At 39.2% G+C, this 18,572-nt stretch overlaps 1 protein-coding gene across 1 annotated transcript in view; it reads left to right on the top strand.

Moving 5' to 3' along the window:
• Positions 1-18,572, top strand: part of ACSM5 (acyl-CoA synthetase medium chain family member 5) — a 39,067-nt gene that overhangs the window by 10,045 nt on the left and 10,450 nt on the right. The window contains 7 exon segments of the mRNA XM_012805863.2: positions 1,367-1,574; positions 3,063-3,206; positions 5,697-5,850; positions 9,041-9,120; positions 10,575-10,698; positions 11,462-11,542; positions 11,686-11,787. Of these exon segments, the coding sequence (XP_012661317.2) occupies positions 1,367-1,574; positions 3,063-3,206; positions 5,697-5,850; positions 9,041-9,120; positions 10,575-10,698; positions 11,462-11,542; positions 11,686-11,787 (893 nt within the window).

Here is an 18,572-nt window from a genome sequence, read left to right as displayed (position 1 = left end):
AACCACATTATTCACCTCCAAAAGTTTAAATTCTGGGATTTAAATTCTGCAAAACTTTGAGAATGAAGGTCAATAAAAACTTAGGTTTGGTTGTCACGTTATTTGAGATTGACTCCTGCCTCTGTCTTCTGCCATCACTAACTGGTTGTGGCAGGATGACTAATTATTATTATTATTATTATAGATTTAGGAGGTGCAAGTGCATTTTCATTGTGTGTATATATTGCACAGTAGTGAATTCTGGGCTTTTAGTGTACATCCAATAGGCAATTTTATATCTCTCCTACCATTTGGAGTCTCCATAGTTTATTATTTCACTCTGTACACCTATGACTCAACCTAATTGTACATTGATGGATGATTAGAGAAAGAAAAAATAATGTGTGTGTGGGTATGTGTACATATATATATATATGAGATCTGTCTGGAAATAGCCAGACTTTCTTAATATAACAATAAAATATAACATGACTGGATACTACATGGAGTACTACTGAGTCGTAAAAAAACAAAATCGTGGTCTTTGCAGCAACATAGGTGAAACTGGAGGCCATTATCCTAAGTGAAATAACTCAAACAGAATATACTACACATTCTCACTTAAAAGTGGGAGCTAAACAACGAGTACACATGTTTGGATTCTTTTAGTGACCTCTTTCTTCTCATCTGTGAGATGAGAATGTTGGACAAATAGAGTGTTTTAACCTGCATTCTTAGTCACTCAAGAGGTTTTCAAGTATCTGATTAAAATTTGCTCTTGATTTCTGCTTCCTCACACCTACCCCTTGGGAGGGGATGGGCTCAGCTAACCTTAGAGTGGTTTTGGTTGAAGCCATATGGGGGTCCTGGAGCCCCCACCTGCTATACCTTCTTCATCCCCGTAAGCACACCCACCAGCAACCCTTCACCATGTGATGATTATGATTCACTGGCATTTTGTTTGAAAGGCATAGAAAACTGCTGAGCCAGGTAATCTCTAAGGCAATATAATACAAGGGTCAAGAGGTTTACCTCTGTCTTGCTTCACAATTACAGCTCTACTGCCTATTAACTGTGTGATCTTGGGCAAGTTAATCCATTTATTTAAGGCATAAAGGTCTAAGTCATGGGATTTTTTCTTAAATCTACAAAGTAAATATAATAATAGAATGTACTTTCTCAGAGTTGCACAAATTCAATGAAATAATGTACATAAATTCATTGAAATTTTTAGCACATGTAAATGCTCTGTAAATATTTTCTGGATTTCAGTACTATTGTTATTATTACATCTTCCAGCCCAGGCACCACAACCCTTTCTAGCCCCTTCCTGCCCTCCCCTCTGGCCTCTACACTATTCAGTCAAAATCTCTCTGTGTGCTGTCAGGAACAATCATGATTCCGGGTATCTCTCAGCTGACGGAGAAGGACCTCAAGTACCGGCTACAGTCAAGCAAGGCCAAGGCCATTATCACCAGTGACTCCCTAGCTCAGAGGGTGGATGCCATTAGTGGTGACTGTCCCTCCCTCCAGACTAAGCTGCTGGTGTCTGACAGTAGTCGGCCAGGGTGGTTGAACTTCAGGGAACTCCTCAGGTGAGCTGGGGGTCTCTAAGACAACAGCACAAAAATAAAGTCAAGGCATTTTTCTTTTAAGCAATGAGACATGACATGCACTGTTGATTCCAAATTGAGAGTGAAGCGAGGAAAGCTTTGGCAGCCAACTGACCCGAGGCATAATTCTGGTGATCACCTTAGCATTCAAGGTCATTCATTCAATCAGTGCTGGATTTGTCACTAGCTTTTATGAGCCTCATTTGCCTCTATAATGGTGACAGTGGTTATTATTAGTATAATATATGAGATAACCTATATGATGCAATTAGTACATGGCAGGTGGTCAATTAATAATGAAATAGTTGCCATGTACTGGGTACTTAGTGTATGCTAGGTACTGTGCTAGTGGTCATTCACCTATATTCATTCACGCAGCAAAGTTTAATGAACTTTCATTTTGTGATAAACATAACTGTGAGTGTCCAGAACACCATAATAAATAAGCCATCATCTTATTTAACCCTTGGGGGGAAAAAACCAAACAAACCTACGTTGTGCACTTCTACCCAGTTTTGCAGGTGAAGAAACTGAGACTTGGAAAATTAAAGTGATTTTCCCAGTATTCCTAAAAGTAGTTAGTGAATGAAGTCAAAGCCACATTTTCCTTAGAGAACGGCCCTGGTGGAAGCCTACCTGGGGATTTGAAACTTTGCCCTGAATGGAGGCCAGAACCCAAAATAAGCTGCTCAGGGGACTACACCATAGAGTCCAAAATGCCTATCTCACACTAACTGCATCAGATTCACCTGATTGCTCTTTTAAATACAGATCCCAAGTTCCCACATCTTACCTCTTTGACTCGACATATCTGACCAAGGGCCCTAGGAATCTGCATTTTTTAAAAATCAGCCCCTTGTCATTTTGATGAGTAGCCAAGTTGGCCTAGATCAGTATTTCTCAACTTTGGCTGTCATTAGAATTACCTGGGGAGATTTCTCTATTTTTCAATCAAAGATTCTGATTTTATTTTGTTCATGTGGGGCCCAAGTAATGTTATTTCTTCTAAAAACTTATCAGGGGACCTCAAGGTACAGCTAGGATTGAGAACCATTGGGTTAGCTGATTCTCTGGATCACAAAAATTTGGGAATTACTCAGATGTCAATCCCCAGAATTTGGGCAACCTTTAGGAAATAGCTCTAAATTATGAGGAATTTGGGTAGGGCTGTGTCTATGTATGCCAAGTTATGAACAAGGACATGTGTGTTCCACAGCACAGTTCTCCTGCCCTGGTAAAAGAGCATGGATGCTTTTGAATGAATCAAGTAACCATTCTGATTGCAATTTCCTTATCTTCAGAAGAGTTATAATGATAGTACCCATCCCAAGAGGTGTTATAGATGGTATGGCATAGCACCTCGCATGTGGTATTGGCAAAGCGGTGGTCATATTGTGATTATACATATTATTGGTGACACAAACTGTTTTTACTATGGTAGTACTACCTAGTATTTTTACATTTTTACAGAGAGGCATCTACAGAGCACAATTGTGTGAGGACCAAGAGTCAAGATCCAATGGTTATCTACTTCACCAGCGGGACCACTGGAACCCCCAAGATGATTGAACACTCCCATTGCAGCTATGGACTAGGTTTTGTGGCCAGTGGAAGGTACAGGGGCAGCTTGTTGGAAGGGTCCAAAAGCAAAAAGTGGGTGAGGGAGGTGGAGGAGGTGGAGAGAGGGTAAAAGTGGCAAATTTCACATCAGAGAACCAACAAGGAGCAAATTAGGTAAGATCTTGAAGTCTCTGAGCTTTACTCTGAAAACAGGTTTGTTTGTTTGTTTCAATTGTAACAAAATATAAATAATATTTAGCATCTTAACCATTTTTTGACACTACAATGTCATTCAATACATTCATATTCTTGCATATCTATCATCACTATCCATCTCCAGGCCTTATTTTATCCTTCCAAACAGAAACTGTGTAGCCATAACACAACAACGCCCCTTCACCCTCACCTCTAGCTCCCAGTAACATCTATTCTGCCTTCCATCTTGATGAATTTGTTAATCTAGGCATGTCATGTAAGTGGTGACATACAATATTTGTTCTTTTGTTTTGAAATTTGACTTTTACTTAGCATAATGTCCCCCAAGGTTCATCCATGCTGTAATGTGTGTCAGAATTTTCTTTCTTTTTAAGACTAAAACATAGCCTGTCATATAGGTATATTGCATATTTAGAATCCATTCACATGGGGCAGCGCCTGTGGTTCAAAGGAGTAGGGTGCAGGCCCCATATGCCAGAGGTGGCGGGTTCAAACCCAGCCCTGACCAAAAACTGCAAAAAAAAATTCATTCATCTGGCGATAGACACTTAGGTTGCCTTCACATTCTGGCTATTGTCAATAATGTTGCTATGAACAGTGGGATACAAATGTCTGCTTGAGACCCTGCTTTTAATTCTTGTGGATTTAGACTCAGAAGTGGAATTGCTGGATCACATGCTAATTCTATGTTTAATGTTTTTGAGAAACATTGGATATTTTGAGCAAAGGAGTGACATAATCTGATTTGTTTTTTAAAAGGCTTACTCCAAATGTTGGGAAAACAGTGAAGCTTAGGACCAATCAAGAGACCAGCACATGCAGTGGCTTTCCCAGGGCAGTAGTAGTAGAGGGAGAAAAGATGCGATTCTGAATGTATTTTGAACATAGACCTAATAAGATTTGCTTCCAGATTAAAGGTGTAATAAAAGAGAAAAGTCAGGAATGATGATACATAAAGTTGTCTGACCTGAACTACCAGAAGCATTAGATGATAGGGAAAAGACTGTGGGATGAGCTGTCTGCTGGGAGAAAACAAAAAGTTCACTTTTGGCATTGAGACTTGAGAGGTTTATTATACATATCCACCTCCCTAGTTAAAAGTGGAGTGTTGGAATGTTTTTTTTCTCTCTCTCTCTTCTTTCTGAGACAGAGCCTCCTTCTGTTGCCCCAGGATAGAGTGCCATGGCATCATCATAGCTCACGGGAACCTTAAACTTCTGGGTTCAAGGAATCCTCCTGCTTCAGCCTCCTGAATGGTTGGACCACAGGTGCCTGCCATGATAGCCAGATGATTTTTTCTATTTTTATTAGAGATGGGTTGCTCCTGCTCAGGCTGGTCTCGAACTCCTGAGCTCAAGGGATCCTTTCACTTTGGCCTCCCAGAGTGCTATGATTATAGGCGCAAGCCATAGTGCCCAGCCAAAAGTGTTGCTCTCTTGAGTAGGTATTTGGACATGTATATATGTCTTGAGTTAATGAGAAAGATGCATGCTTGCTGAATTTATCAGCATAAAGTTGGTATTTCAGACCATGAGATTGGATGAGATCAGAAGTTCTGCATCAAAGGGGGAGATCAAGAGGATTCAGCAGAGGAGACTGAGAAGGAGCAGTCAAAGGGGAGGAGATAGGCCAGGACTGCCTGTGTCCTGGAGTCCGATGTAGCAGGACATCTTTTCTATCTTCAGATAGCAGAAACTGTTTCCCCTTCCTGAGATGCTCTTCCTTCTCTCTCTGTATCACCTATGCAATTCTTATGCATCCTTTACATCTAAATCAAGCATCACCTCCTTTGCAGAAGCATTTCTCAGACCCCATATCTACCCTTGTTCTGGTTAGGTGCCTATCCTCTGTAACTGCACAAGGCTTTGTGCTAACTCTATTAAATCATGCTGTCCAGAGGCTTCCTGGATGTTTACACATACTAAACTATAAGCCCCTCAAAGCAAGACTAATCGTTCATTTCTGTATCCTTAATGCTAAGTCCAGATTGTGTGCTAAATAAATGTTGGCTGAATAAAGTGCCCTCCTCACACTGTATTGAGATTATCTGCATCCTTACATGTTATTTCCACTAGACTGTGAACTCCTCAAAAACATGGGATCTGTCTTTTTAGTTCTGTATCCTCAGCTTCAGGCATACGTACATCAAAAATATTCAAGAAATGCTTGTTGAGATAATGGTTAACTTGATGGCTCTTGTATAGTTTTGCCAAACTTAAGCAAGTACCCACGGTGGGCAGGGCTCCAAATACAGTGATATGGACAATGTAACCCTTTTTAAAGGAAGAGTCATTGAGAAGGGTGCTGACTTTTTCTAATTTTTGGCAGGCGGTGGGTGGCGTTGACGGAGTCAGACATTATGTGGAATACAACGGACACTGGTTGGGTGAAAGCAGCCTGGACTCTTTTCTCTGCCTGGCCTAATGGATCTTGCATTTTTGTGCACGAGCTGCCTCAAGTTGATGCCAAATTCATCCTGAATGTAAGAGGAAAAAAAGAACAAAAACCCTCTTAAATGTTGAGTATAGGTAAGATGAGTAGGATATGAATTTTGCCGTTGCAGGAGAGAAGACATGAACCAATGACCTTAAGGCTTCTTTGGTGCTGATATTAACCAAAAAGATACCCAGGATCTTCTATAACCTGGTTCCTGCTCACCTGGCTACCTTCAATCATTGTTTATATTCTAGCTAGATTCCTAGACACAGACCATGTCATATCTCCAAACCATGGCATATTCTATCTCTTCTGCATGGACTGTCTCTCTCTCTCCATCACTTCCCTATACTCCGATCAACCCCTTAGTTATGTATCAAAATCTTGGCCAAGATCAGTCTAGGACTCGACTCCACATGGTGCTCACCATAGTGCTTAACACGAGTATTTCACCCAACTGTAGAATCCTAGTGAACTCTTGGTCAGCCTTCCAGGGTCTTCTTATGGGGAGGGAGGAGAATTAGTGCCCCCAGTGAAGACACAGGACACTTTTCTTCTGCCCACCATATCCTAATCACCATTTCTTAAAACATCCCGGAGCCCATCTGCCCATGCTTTTTGCATTGAGGCAATTGTATCACATGGTAACAGGCTGTGCCTGAGTCAGACCTACACTGTCATTCTACGTCTTCTATTTAATAGCTGTGTGGCCTTGGGAAAGTCTCCTGACCTCCCTGAGCCTCAGTTTCAGCCTCATCTTTAAGAAAGAAAGGAATAACATGTTTCTATATACTTGTAAGAATGCAATGGTAAAAGGCACAGGGGCTTACATAGTAGGCTCTTAACACTTTTATTATTATTATTATCAAGCTGATCATTATCATTATTCATGTAAGGCTTAATCAGCTTCTCTTTCCACCATCACTGTCCCTGAAATAGTTTTTTTTATTATCTATTGCTATGTAATAAATTACTCTAAAACTTAGCAGCTTAAATCATAAACATTTATTTTCTCACAGATTCTGATGGTCAGGAATCTGGAAATGTCTTAACTAGGTTATTCTGGAAGAGGATCTTTGGTGAGGTTACATCAAGATGTCATATTTATAGCAGCATGGTTGATAGTGGCTAGAAGGCAGAAGCAACACCAGTGTCCATCATCAAACAGATCAATAATCAAACAAAATATAGTGTATACACACGATGGAATATTACCCAGCATTAAAAAGCCCAAGGAAATCTTGTCATCCATGATACAATAGGGATGAACCTTGAGGTCATTATGCTAAGTAAAATAAGCCAGTGATGGAAGGACAAATACTATATTCTTACACTTACATGATGTTGGTGCAACTCGATGCAAATTCAATAACACCTACTCAGTCCATTTGCATTGAAATGAAGGACCCAGAGAGGCCAACAGCACCAAGCCCTCTGCAGGAGGAGACAAAGGTGCAGCCCCCAGAGCAGGGCATATTCTTGATGTCTTCTTGCCTAAGCCTCCAGGGTACTTCTGTCTCTGAAAAATTTCTACCTCAGTGTTAGCCACCATCTGAAAAGTGCTGTTCCAGGGCCTGCTGTCGGCCCTGTCTCCTCTCTCCCTTCTCTCTGTCTCCATCGGGTTATCAAGAGACCATTGAAGGTCAGATCTGGAATTTTACCTGTGTAGTCTGATGCTCCTTTACATGTTTGTGCAGTTTACCTTCCCTGGTGGTCTAGTGGTTAGGATTTGGCGCTCTCACAAGTTTGTGCAGTTTATGCCAAATATCAGGAACTGACTGCCAGCATAGGTTGTCCCTCCCTAATGTCAGGATCTAAATTGAGAAGGATTAAAGGGACACTTCATCTGGAAAGTGAAGATGGTGAAAGCCAGCAGAATGTAAATCAGAAAGTCCAGTAAGCTTAAACTCCAGCAGGGCATACAGTAAAAAGAAAGCTTCGAAAATAAAAGTACATACTTCCTCCTGGATTTTAACATAAATAGGGTATGGGACAGGAAACATATTTTAGGAGTAGAATATCAAAGTAGACCCTAATTGGGTTATGTATATAAATTATAGGAGTGGTGATTAAATTTAAGAAGTCTTTTTAGACAGATTGACATTTTTGACCATACTGAGGTGACAGAAGAAAGGAAACTTTTTTAAATCTAGTCTTGAGAGACCCTTTCTTTAATGACATTTCAAACAAACTGTATTTTTTTAATTCTTCAAAAGTATTCATTTTTTCTGAGAGGGCAGTTCCACCTGGGGTGAGCTTTGTCTGTTCAGTGACTTTGTACAGCGGAGTTGTGTTGGGGTAGGGGTGAAATTTTAGTAAGATAGTCTTTTGAGTCTAGAAGGGCCAGGTTTTAAGCAGTGCATTTTGTGCCAGGTTTTGGATTTCTCTGGTTTACTTTTTTCTTGTCTCTGTTCTCTTTTGTCCATTGTCTGCAATTATTTTTTAATTTAATTTGTAAATTATTTATAATAAACAATTGAATATTGGTTTTAAGTTTATTAAATCATTATTAGTAGTAATGTAAGTATATCAAGATATGACTTTTCCCTTAAGTACCCATATGTGCATCTGCATGGTTTATGTTTGGAAAGATAAAAATAGTTCTGGAGGTGAATGGTATTGTGATAGTTGCACAATAACATGAAGAGACTTAGTGCTACCGAACTGTACACTTAAAAATGGTTCAAATGGGTAACTTTATGTGGGGTGTATTTTACAATAGTAATAATAATAAAAGATATCAGCTAGTATTGCAATAATCTCAAGGCTTGACTGAGGGTGGAAAATAACTCACAGTTGCTTTGAGAAGACTTCAGTTCTTCACTGTCTGTTGGCTAGCAGCTTCAGTTCCTCCCTTTGTGCACTTGTCATAGGATAGCTTGAATGTACTCAAGACATGGTGGCTTGCTTCCCCCAGAGTAGGGATCAGAGAATCAGCTCATTCAAGATAGAGGCAGGAGCCTTTGTATAACCTTATCTCGAAAGTGATATCCCTCAGCTTGACAGTACACTATTGATCACACAGACCCACCATAATACAATATGGAGGGGACCCCATAGGGTACAAATACCAGGAAGTGGGGATCATTGAGGGGTATCTTGGAGGCTGGATGCCACAGTTTTTAACTTCACTGCTTTGGTAGCAAGAATATAAAGACCCAGTTCACCTGTCCCATATCCAAGAAGGCTTACCCCAGCAACTCTAAGAAGATCTTCCACTCTTTATTTTTGTCTAGACCCTCTGTGCATTCCCAATAACCACCTTCTGCTGTGTCCCAACCATCTTTCGGCTGCTTGTGCAGGAGGACCTGACCAGGTACAGTGCTTCCATTTGATTTTTGAAGGCTGAAGTGTGTGAACATACAGCACAGGTACCTACATGCACACTTACCCTCACATTCCAACTCTTTCTCTCTGTCTCTCTTTATATTTCTCTCTTTCTCTCTCTCTATCTGTCTCTTTCTATCACAGACACATCAACAAGCATCCATGCCTGTAGCTCTCACAGATACCCCTCAAAGACAAACTCCTGGCCCCCAGAAATTTGAATCTGAATGAAATTGAATAGAACTAAGGCAGTCCGAAATTTCAGCAATTGAGGCAGGCTTTCTCCCCACTGTATACCACAGGCTATTTCTTTAGCAACACATCTATACTTCTTTGAGATTAGAAATATTGTTAAATAACTGCCAGATACCTATGGAATGGGATTTGGGGCCAGGGATCTCAGGGCTGATGGGACTAAGAAGCCCACCACAGTAGAAGTCTTATCCTTTAGCATCAGACTAACCCTAGCTAGATATTTCTCTGAGTGCATGCTGTTCGGCACCCAAAAGAAAAAAACAAGACACTGTGGCTGGCACCCATCCTAGGTGAGTCCAAAGCAACATCTTCTGACAGGACAGGGCTAGTTGCTGGGATATGTGACGAAAGGCCTGTTGTTCTTCTGACCTATTGCCCGTGACCTCTGTCTCCCTCTTCTATCTTCTCTGACATCCTCTCCCTTCTCATCTCCCCTGATATCACTTATACGGCCATAAAGTGGGTAAAAGAGGGCATTCTTATGTGACTTTCAAGGTGAATTCTTCTATAACATAAGAATTGATCCCATTTATTGATTAGTACTGTATATCTCTACATGATTTTAGCTGAAAACAGGCTCTGAATAATTTGTTTAGGAACTATTTGGTTGAATGATACTTGGTAATACTAAGGAACTTAATTACTCCAGTTTGATCAAAAAGTATTTGAAAATATATTTGCAATCACTGTTTTTTTAAACACTTAGGATAATTTGATGCAGTTTTTTAAATACATAAGATAATTTAATGAACTGAGAGGTAGTTTCCAACATATTTAACATTTCTAGGATTTTTTGGTCTATTCATTGGAATTTTGGAATTCTTAGAAGGCTACTTTAAATCTTCATAATTTTTAATTGATTTATCTTTGAGGTCTCAACCAATTTATGATCAATCAGTGTGTTTCCAATTAAATTGTTTTGGCCAAATCACCTGGAATTCACCATGTTATATGAAAACTTACTGTGTGAGGTTCTGATTTTATTCCAAACACAGATAGGATTGATTATTTTTAATGATCTGTTCACAAAGAACCGGACTACAAAACCAGAGGATGGGGTACTTAGAACAGATTAAAGAGCGGGGGAGTTACCATCTAGTGCCTTTGGGTGTTTGGATCCCAGCAGCAGTGCTGGAGGATGTGGTGGGGATGGTGACATAGATGTTTTTGTCCTCCTGCTTGAGGAAGGTACCAGTTTCAGAGCCTGAGGCACTGTCTAACAGGAGGAGAAGCCCTCAACCCTGATGTGAGAGAGAAGTGGAAGCAGCAGACAGGCCTGGAGCTTCATGAAGGCTATGGACAGTCTGAAACAGTGAGTGCTCCTGTGGCCAGGTCTCTACCCTGGGCCACTATGTAGCACCTCCTGCCTCTATGGCTGGCATCTCCCTGACAACCGGGGGTGAGGGGGTGGGGAAGCTGATGGCAAAGCCCCATTAGTTTTTCTTCCCTTTTGGTTTAAAGACGCAGTTTCAAAATTACCCCATGACCAACAAACCAACTCTCAGGGTTAAGGGGATTGTTTTTCTCCACCAAGAAAGCCTATACCTGTCTCTGATCAGAGCCCAAGATCCTATGTAGTGTCCTCTACAGTTATCTGGACAGAGACGGGGAAATCAACTGAGTCTTTTGTCTCATGTTAAGTTCTTCATGTGTCAATGCCCATTACAGTGGTCCCTAAGTATTTGTTGATTATGGGAAGAAGAGAAGAAAGAAAGGCAAGAAGAAAGAAATGAAGAGAGGAAGGAAGGAAGAAAGAAAGAAAATGAAGGAAGAAAGGAGAAGATTAAGAAGGAAGAAAGGAAGGAAGGGAGGGAGGGAGGGAGGGGAGGGGAGGGAGAGAGAAAGAAAAACATAAAAGAAGGGAGGAAAAGAGTGAAGGAAGAAGAAAGGAAGAGAAAAGGAAAGAAATAAGGGAGGAAGAAAGGAGAGTAAAGAAGAAAGAAGTGAGAGAGGAGAGAAGAAAATTGAGGGAGGAAAAAAAAGGAGGGAAAGAGAAGGCAGAGTGAGAAAAAGGCATGCCCCAGGAAGAAGCTAGGGGAGGAGTTTCCTTCTTATTCATGCTGGTTTCTCTCCAGGTTGTAATCTGTGCCAATACAAAAGGCATGAAAATCAAGTCTGGATCCATGGGGAAAGCATCCCTACCTTACGATGTCCAGGTAGACAGCCTCTCCCAACTGCTGTTGAAGGTTGCTTTGAAGGGGAGCAAGACAGTGGTGGCTGGCTAGTGCAGGCTTGGCTGGTGAGCAGCCCTGGCTGTGCAGACACTCAGGGATACGCCATCCTGTGATCTGTCCACCAGATTGTGGATGATGAAGGCAACATCCTGCCTCCTGGAGAAGAGGGAAACATTGCTGTCCGCATCAGACCCACCCGGCCCTTCTGTTTCTTCAATGGCTATTTGGTAAGAGGCAGGGGACAGCCATTCTCACAGCATTACTGGGTGCCAAACGTTGTGTAGCATACTTTACAAATATCTATTTGTTTAACCTTTGCAATAACTGCATGAGATGGGCTGTTGCTATTATTGATAAGGAAGATGTCCTCATTGCATCTAGTTAAGAAAATGGGGAAAGGGAAAGAGGTGAAGGGAATTGAGGCAGTTGATTGTTGTTGTTATGGATTTTGTTAATTTGTTTCTTTCTCCCAGTCTGCCAATCTCGGAAATTAAAGCAACAGGCAGTGTGAGATATCATGCCTAATCGTGGTGTGATTCTCTCTTCTTAGTGGAGTGGAATGTTCTGTGCCACAAGAAGGATTATACTTTGTAGACATTTTTAGATTCTGTAATTACCCACTGTATTTAAACACATACTAAATTCCATGCATTTTTTATTACAAATCTTCTGAAAAACAATGTGAAACATTAAAAGGTTTTAATATCCATAAAAAGAAAAGAAAGATAGCACAAAGGCAAAGTGATGTATCCAGTGTCACACAACTAGTATATGCAGGACGTGGGATTTAAACGTGGGTGTATATGAGAGCACAAACATGTGACATGAGGACAGCCTCGTCATTCTAATGATGAGAAAATTGAGGTTCTGAGAAGGGAAGGGATTTTGCAAAGGTCAAACTGCAATATTGTCTCAGAGCCAAGGTTTTAGGATTCTTTTTGTGGGATCCCAGCCTATATCCTGGGATTTCAGTTCAAGTTTCTGAGCTAATCCAGTATTTACTTCTCTTCTCTGTTATACCTACCTTGGCTAACGTTTATGATGGAGTTTATTTTCTGGAAAATTTTCCTGATAAATTTCTCAAGCCTGATTGTGCATTAGAAACACTTAGGAAGCCTCAAGTCTTACTGATGCGTGGTCCTTCTGATGGGGTAAAATCAGGTGACGCATGTGTGCAGCCAAGATTGAGAGCTGCTGCTTTAGAGAAATTATATCCCCTGCATATACTAAGCAGTCAATCAGCTACAGAACTGGAAGAAGCAGAACAAATTCACTCCTTGATTTTGGAACGTTGTATTTTAGTGTTATTTCCCTTCCCCCTCGTGGCTACAAGAAAAATAATCTTTCCTATATTTTATTTTAAATCACAGAAAATTACCGACCCATAACTCTGACAACCTGGTAATCATACCAAACCAAAGTAATGTGAAAATTTCAATGTTTTTCCTTCTAGTCATTTTTATAAGCAATAGTAAATCTTTAACCTTCCTGAACATTTTATTTATTTGTTCATTTATTATTGAGTGCTTGCTCCCGGTGAGTAGATATACAGCAAAATTCTGGGACTCACAGAGCTTACCTCACATATCCTCTCTGGGTCTCAGATCATTCCACTGAGAAAGTACTAAAGTAAGTTGTCAAGTTATTTGCTAGACAAGAAACTTCTCTTTCTTCAACCTTTTCTTTCCATCATCAGTATCAGCGGTTAGTATTCTTTCTAGATTATTTTTAACTAGGAAAAAATGTTAAATCTCTTATGAGAATCATGGTATATACAAAAATTAATAGAGAAGTTCTCATCCCTGTAGTCCTGGCAGTCTGGGAGGCTGTGGCAGGTAAATTAGTTGAGCTCAAGAGTTTAAGACCAGCCTGAGCAAAAGTGAGACTCTGTCTCTACTAAAAATAGAAAAAAACTAGCCAGGTGTCATGGCTCATGCTTGTAGTTACAGCTACTTGGGAGACTGAGGCAGGAGGATTGCTTAAGCCCAGGAGTATGAGGTTTGAGTTTGAGTATGTTGGATACTTTCTTCCCCCATTCTTGTGATACTTTACTAAGAAGAATATGTTTCAACTCCATCCAAGTAAACACAAAAGATGCAAAGGCTCCATCTTTTTCAGTGGCTGATTAATATTCCATGATATACATGTAACACAACTTGTTAATCCATTCCTGGGTTGATAGACACTTGGCAATTCTGCATTGAGCTGTAATAAATGTTCTACTGCAAATGTCCTGGTGGTAAATTTTTTTTTTCTGGGTAGATACCTAGTAATGGGATTTCAGGATCAAATGAAAGGTCAACTTTTAGCTCTTTGAGAATTCTCCATACTTAACACAGAGGCTGCATTAGTTTGCAATCCTACCCGCAGTACAAAAGTGTTCCCTTCTCTCCACATTCATGCCAGAATCTGCAGTTTCAGGATTTTGTGATGTGGGTTATTCTCATTGGGGTTAGGTGATATCTCAGAGTGGTTTTGATTTGCATTTCTTTGATGACTGGGAAGATGAAAATTTTTTCATGTGTTTGTTGACCATTCATCTGTCATCTTCAGAGAAGTTTCTGTTCAAGTCTCTTGCCCACTTATAAATGGGGTTGTTTGCTCTTTTTTTGTTGATTAATCTGAGTTCTGTGTAGGTTCTAGTTATTAACCCTTTCTCAGATTCATAGCATGCAAATATCTTCTCGCAATCTGAAGGCTGTCTGTTTGCTTTAGTTGTTGTACCCTTAATGGTGCAGAAGCTTTTTTAGCTTGATCACAGATTTGTTTATTTTCAGTGTTGCTGCAATTGCCAAGGGGGTCTTCTTTATAAAATCTTTTCCTAGGCCTATTTCATCAAGAGTTTTCCCCACACTTTCAATCCTAGCATTTTTATTGTTTCATGTCTTAAATTAAATCTTTTATCCAGCAAGAGTCAATTTCTGTCAATGATGAGAGGTGCTGGGAGAACTGATTAGCTAGTGCATGATTTTGTTGGTTTATCAAAGATCAGATGGTGATATGTGGCTGGGTTCATCTCTAGGTTCTCTATTCTATTCCACAGATTCTATATCTCTATTTTTGTGCTAGTATCATGCTGTTTTGATCACTATAGACTTGTAGTATAACCTGAAGTCTGGTGATCTGATGCCTCAAGATTTGTTTTTATTTCTTAAAATTGTATTGGCTATTCATTTTTTTCTGGTTCCATGTGAAACAAAGTATTATTTTTCAAGTTCTTCAAATTATGACATTGGTGTTTTGATGGGGATTGCATTAAATCTATAGATGGCTTGGGTAGTATGGACATTTTAACAGTGTTGATTCTTCCCAGCCATGAGCAAAGTATGTTCTATTTGTTAACATCTTTTGCTAGAAGTAGTGTTTTTTAAAATGAGATTTCTGCAAGAAAAGAGCACCAAGATATACTTTCGTACATAATTGGCACTCTATCACAAATGCAACTCCATAAAGTGCACTTTTAAAATTATGTCATGAGTCTTTTCCGTGGCACTAAATGTTTTGGGAAATTTTCATTTTCTGTAGCAGCAGAGTGTTCCTTTGACTATTGTTGCACATGGCAATTATGCTTTGTGTTAGTAGCATCAGCATGTTCTCTTCCAAGGACCTTGGCTCTGGTGTGGGAGCTTTGAATCCACGCCCTGGTGCCTCGCTTCACAACAGGCCTCATTACCCAAGAAAGTAAATTGCTATGAACATAGCCTGCTCCCCCAAATAGCTGCTTCTGTGTAAAGGGAGAGGAGGCTGCTCAAAGAGCCCCTTCGCAGTTCATTCTCAAAATACATCTTTGTATTTTTGGGAGGTTTTTTTTTTTTTTGCTATAAATGCCATACATTTGCATTAGGTGAATAAAATACCATTTATTTATTCATTCTCTCATATATAGCTTGTTTGCAGATTTTTCTGGATAATGGTGCAGTTGTGAAAATACTCGTCCATATTCCTGGTATATATATATATATATATATATGCCTAAAGTTGCTATTTGGAATGTATCTAGCTGTGGAATTGTTAGATGGTGAGGTATGTGAATGTTCTTTCTTTTATTGTTTTGGCTTAATTTGAGGGTACAAAGAATGAGGTTACAATGTTTGCATATGTTAAGTAGAGTCCCTCTTATAATTGTGGGGGCATAAGATGTGTGCCATACACCCTCACATTGTGCCCATTAAGTGGGAGCACCCATTCCCATCACTCCTTCTTTCTCCCTACTCCCTCATTACCCTGCCCCCTACCTTGAATTGATTTGAGTTTTCCCTCGTATGTGGGTTTACTGGTTTCGTATTAGCATGAGTACATCAGATTCTTATGCCTCTATTCTTGTGATACTTTACTAAGAAGAATATGTTTCAACTCCATCTAGGTTAATACAAAAGATGTAAAGTCTCCATCTTTTTTAATGGTCGAATGGTGTTCCATGGTATACATGTACCGCAGCTTGTTCCATGGTTACATATACCACAGCATAGTATTCCATGGTATATGTATACCACACACCAATCTGTTCCTGGTTGGTGCACATTTAGGTTGTTTCTACATTTTGGCAATTATAAATTGAGCTGTGATAAACAATCTAGTACAAATGTCCTTATGACAAATGATTTTTTTTTCCTTCTGGGTAGATACGTAGTAATGGGATTGCTGGGTCAAATGGGAGGTCTAGCTTGAGTCCTTTGAGGGTTCTCCATACTTCCTTCCAAAAAGGTTGTATTAGTTTGCAGTCTTACCAGCAGTGTAAAAGTGTTCCCTTCTCTCCACATCCATGCCATCATTTGTAGTTTTGAGATTTTGTGATGTGGGCCATTCTTGCTGGGGTTAGGTGGTATCTCAGGGCGATTTTGATTTGCATTTCTCTAATAATTAGAGATGATGAGCATTTTTTCATGTTTGTTAGCCATTCATCTGTCTTCTTTAGAGAAGGTTCTATTCCTGTCTCTTGCCTATTGATATATGGGATTGTTGGCTTCTTTCATGTGTATTAATTTGAGTTCTCTATAGATCCTAGTTATCAAGCTTTTGTCTGATTCAAAATATGCAAATATCCATTCCCATTTTGTAGATTGTCTATTTGCTTTGGTTGTTGTCTTCTTAGCTGTACAGAAGCTTTTCAGTTTAATTAAGTCCCATTTGTTTATTTTTGTTGTTACTGCAATTGCCACTGAAGTCTCTTCTTCATAAAATCTTTCCCAAGTCCAACATCATCAAGAGTTTTTCCTACACTTTCTTCTAAGATTTTTCTCATTTCATATCTTAGAGTTAAATCTTTTATCCATCTTGAGTCAATTTTTGTAAGTGGGAAATGTATGGGTCCAGTTTCAGTCTTTTACATGTGGTTAGCCAGTTCTCCCACCACCATTTGTTGAAAATGGATTCTTTTCCCCAATGTATGCTTTTGTTCATCAAAGATCAGATGATCAGAGACTGGTTTCATCTCTTGGTTATCTATTCTGTTTCATATGTCTCTGTCTCTATTTTTGTACCAGTACCATGATGTTTTGATTTCTGTGGACTTGTAATATTACCTGAGGTCTGGTAGAATGATGCCTCTGGCTTTGTTTTTATTACTCATAATAGCCTTGGCTATTCATTTTTTTCCATACAAAACAATGTACTATTTTTTTCAGCTCTTAAAAGTATGATGTTGATATTTTAATGGGGATTGCATTGAATCTGTAGTTACTTTGGGTACAATAGACATTTTAACAATGCTGATTTTTCCCAGCCAAGAGCATGGTATGTTCTTCTATTTGTTAATGTCTTCTGCTATTTCTCTTCTTATTATTTTACAGTTCTCTTTGTAAGGTCCTTTGCCTCTTTTGTTAGGTATATTCCTAAGTATTTTATATCGTTGAAGCTACTGTGAAGGGAATTGTGTCCATGATTTGCTTCTCAACTTGGCTGTTACTAGCCTATACAAAGGCTATTGATTTCTGGACATTGATTTTATACCCCGAGATGTTATGATATTGTTTGATCACTTCTGGGCACTTTACAGTTGAGTCTCTAGGGTTTTCTATGTATAAGATCATGTCATCAATGAAAAGTGAGAGTTTGACCTCCTTTATATCCTTCTCTTGCCTGATCACATTGGCTAGAACTTCCAGAACTATGCTGATCTATTAGCTGTGTGTTTGTCATAAGTGGCATCAATCAGCTTAAGAAATGTGCCACCTGTGCCTATTTTCTTAAGTGTTCTTGTTAGAAAAGGATGCTAAATTTTATCAAATGCTTTTTCTGCATCTATTGAGAGGATCATATAGTCTTTGTTTTTGCTTCTATTGATATGGTGAGTTACATTTATGGATTTGTGTATGTTAAATCAGCCTTGTATCCCTGGGATGAAATCTACTTGATTGTGATATATAATTTTTTTAATATTTAGCTGCATATAAAATTATTTTGTTGAGTATTTTTGCATCACTATTCATTAGTTAAATTGGTCTGTAGTTCTCCTTTTTAGTTAGGTCCTTTCTTGGTTTTAGAATCAGGGTGATGTTTGCTTCATGGATTGTGATAGAGAAAGTTCCTTCCTTCTCAGTGTTTTGGAATAGGTTTTGCAGTGTAGGTACAAGCTCAACTTTGAAGGTTTGCTAGAAATCTAGTGTGAAGTCATCTGGTCCAGGGCTATTTTTTGTTGGAAGCTTTTTTATTGTTTTTGCAATCTCACTGCTTGATATTAGTCTGAGGAAATGGTATAATTCCAGGTATTGGTCTATTTCTTCCACATTGTCAAATTTCTGGGTATAAAGTGTTTTGTAGTAGTCAGAAATAATCTCTTTTATCTCTATGCTTTAGTTATTACTTCCCCCTTTCCACTTCTGATTGAGGTTATTAAAGATTTTACTTTTCTGTTCCTAGTTAATCTGGTCAATGGTTTATTAATTTTATTTATCTTTTCAAAGAACAAACTTTTTGTTTCACTAATTTTCTAAATTATTATTTTATTTTCAATTTCATTTCTTTCTGATTGAATTTTGTTATTTCTTTTCTTCTGCTCAGTTTGGGATTGGAT

This window comes from Otolemur garnettii, unplaced genomic scaffold (genome assembly GCF_000181295.1).
Source record: "Otolemur garnettii isolate 467f Iridium unplaced genomic scaffold, OtoGar3 scaffold00044, whole genome shotgun sequence".
Lineage (NCBI taxonomy): Eukaryota > Metazoa > Chordata > Mammalia > Primates > Galagidae > Otolemur > Otolemur garnettii.
The sequence above is the reverse complement of the archived record's forward strand: the minus strand, read 5'-3'. Positions and strand labels throughout refer to the sequence as shown.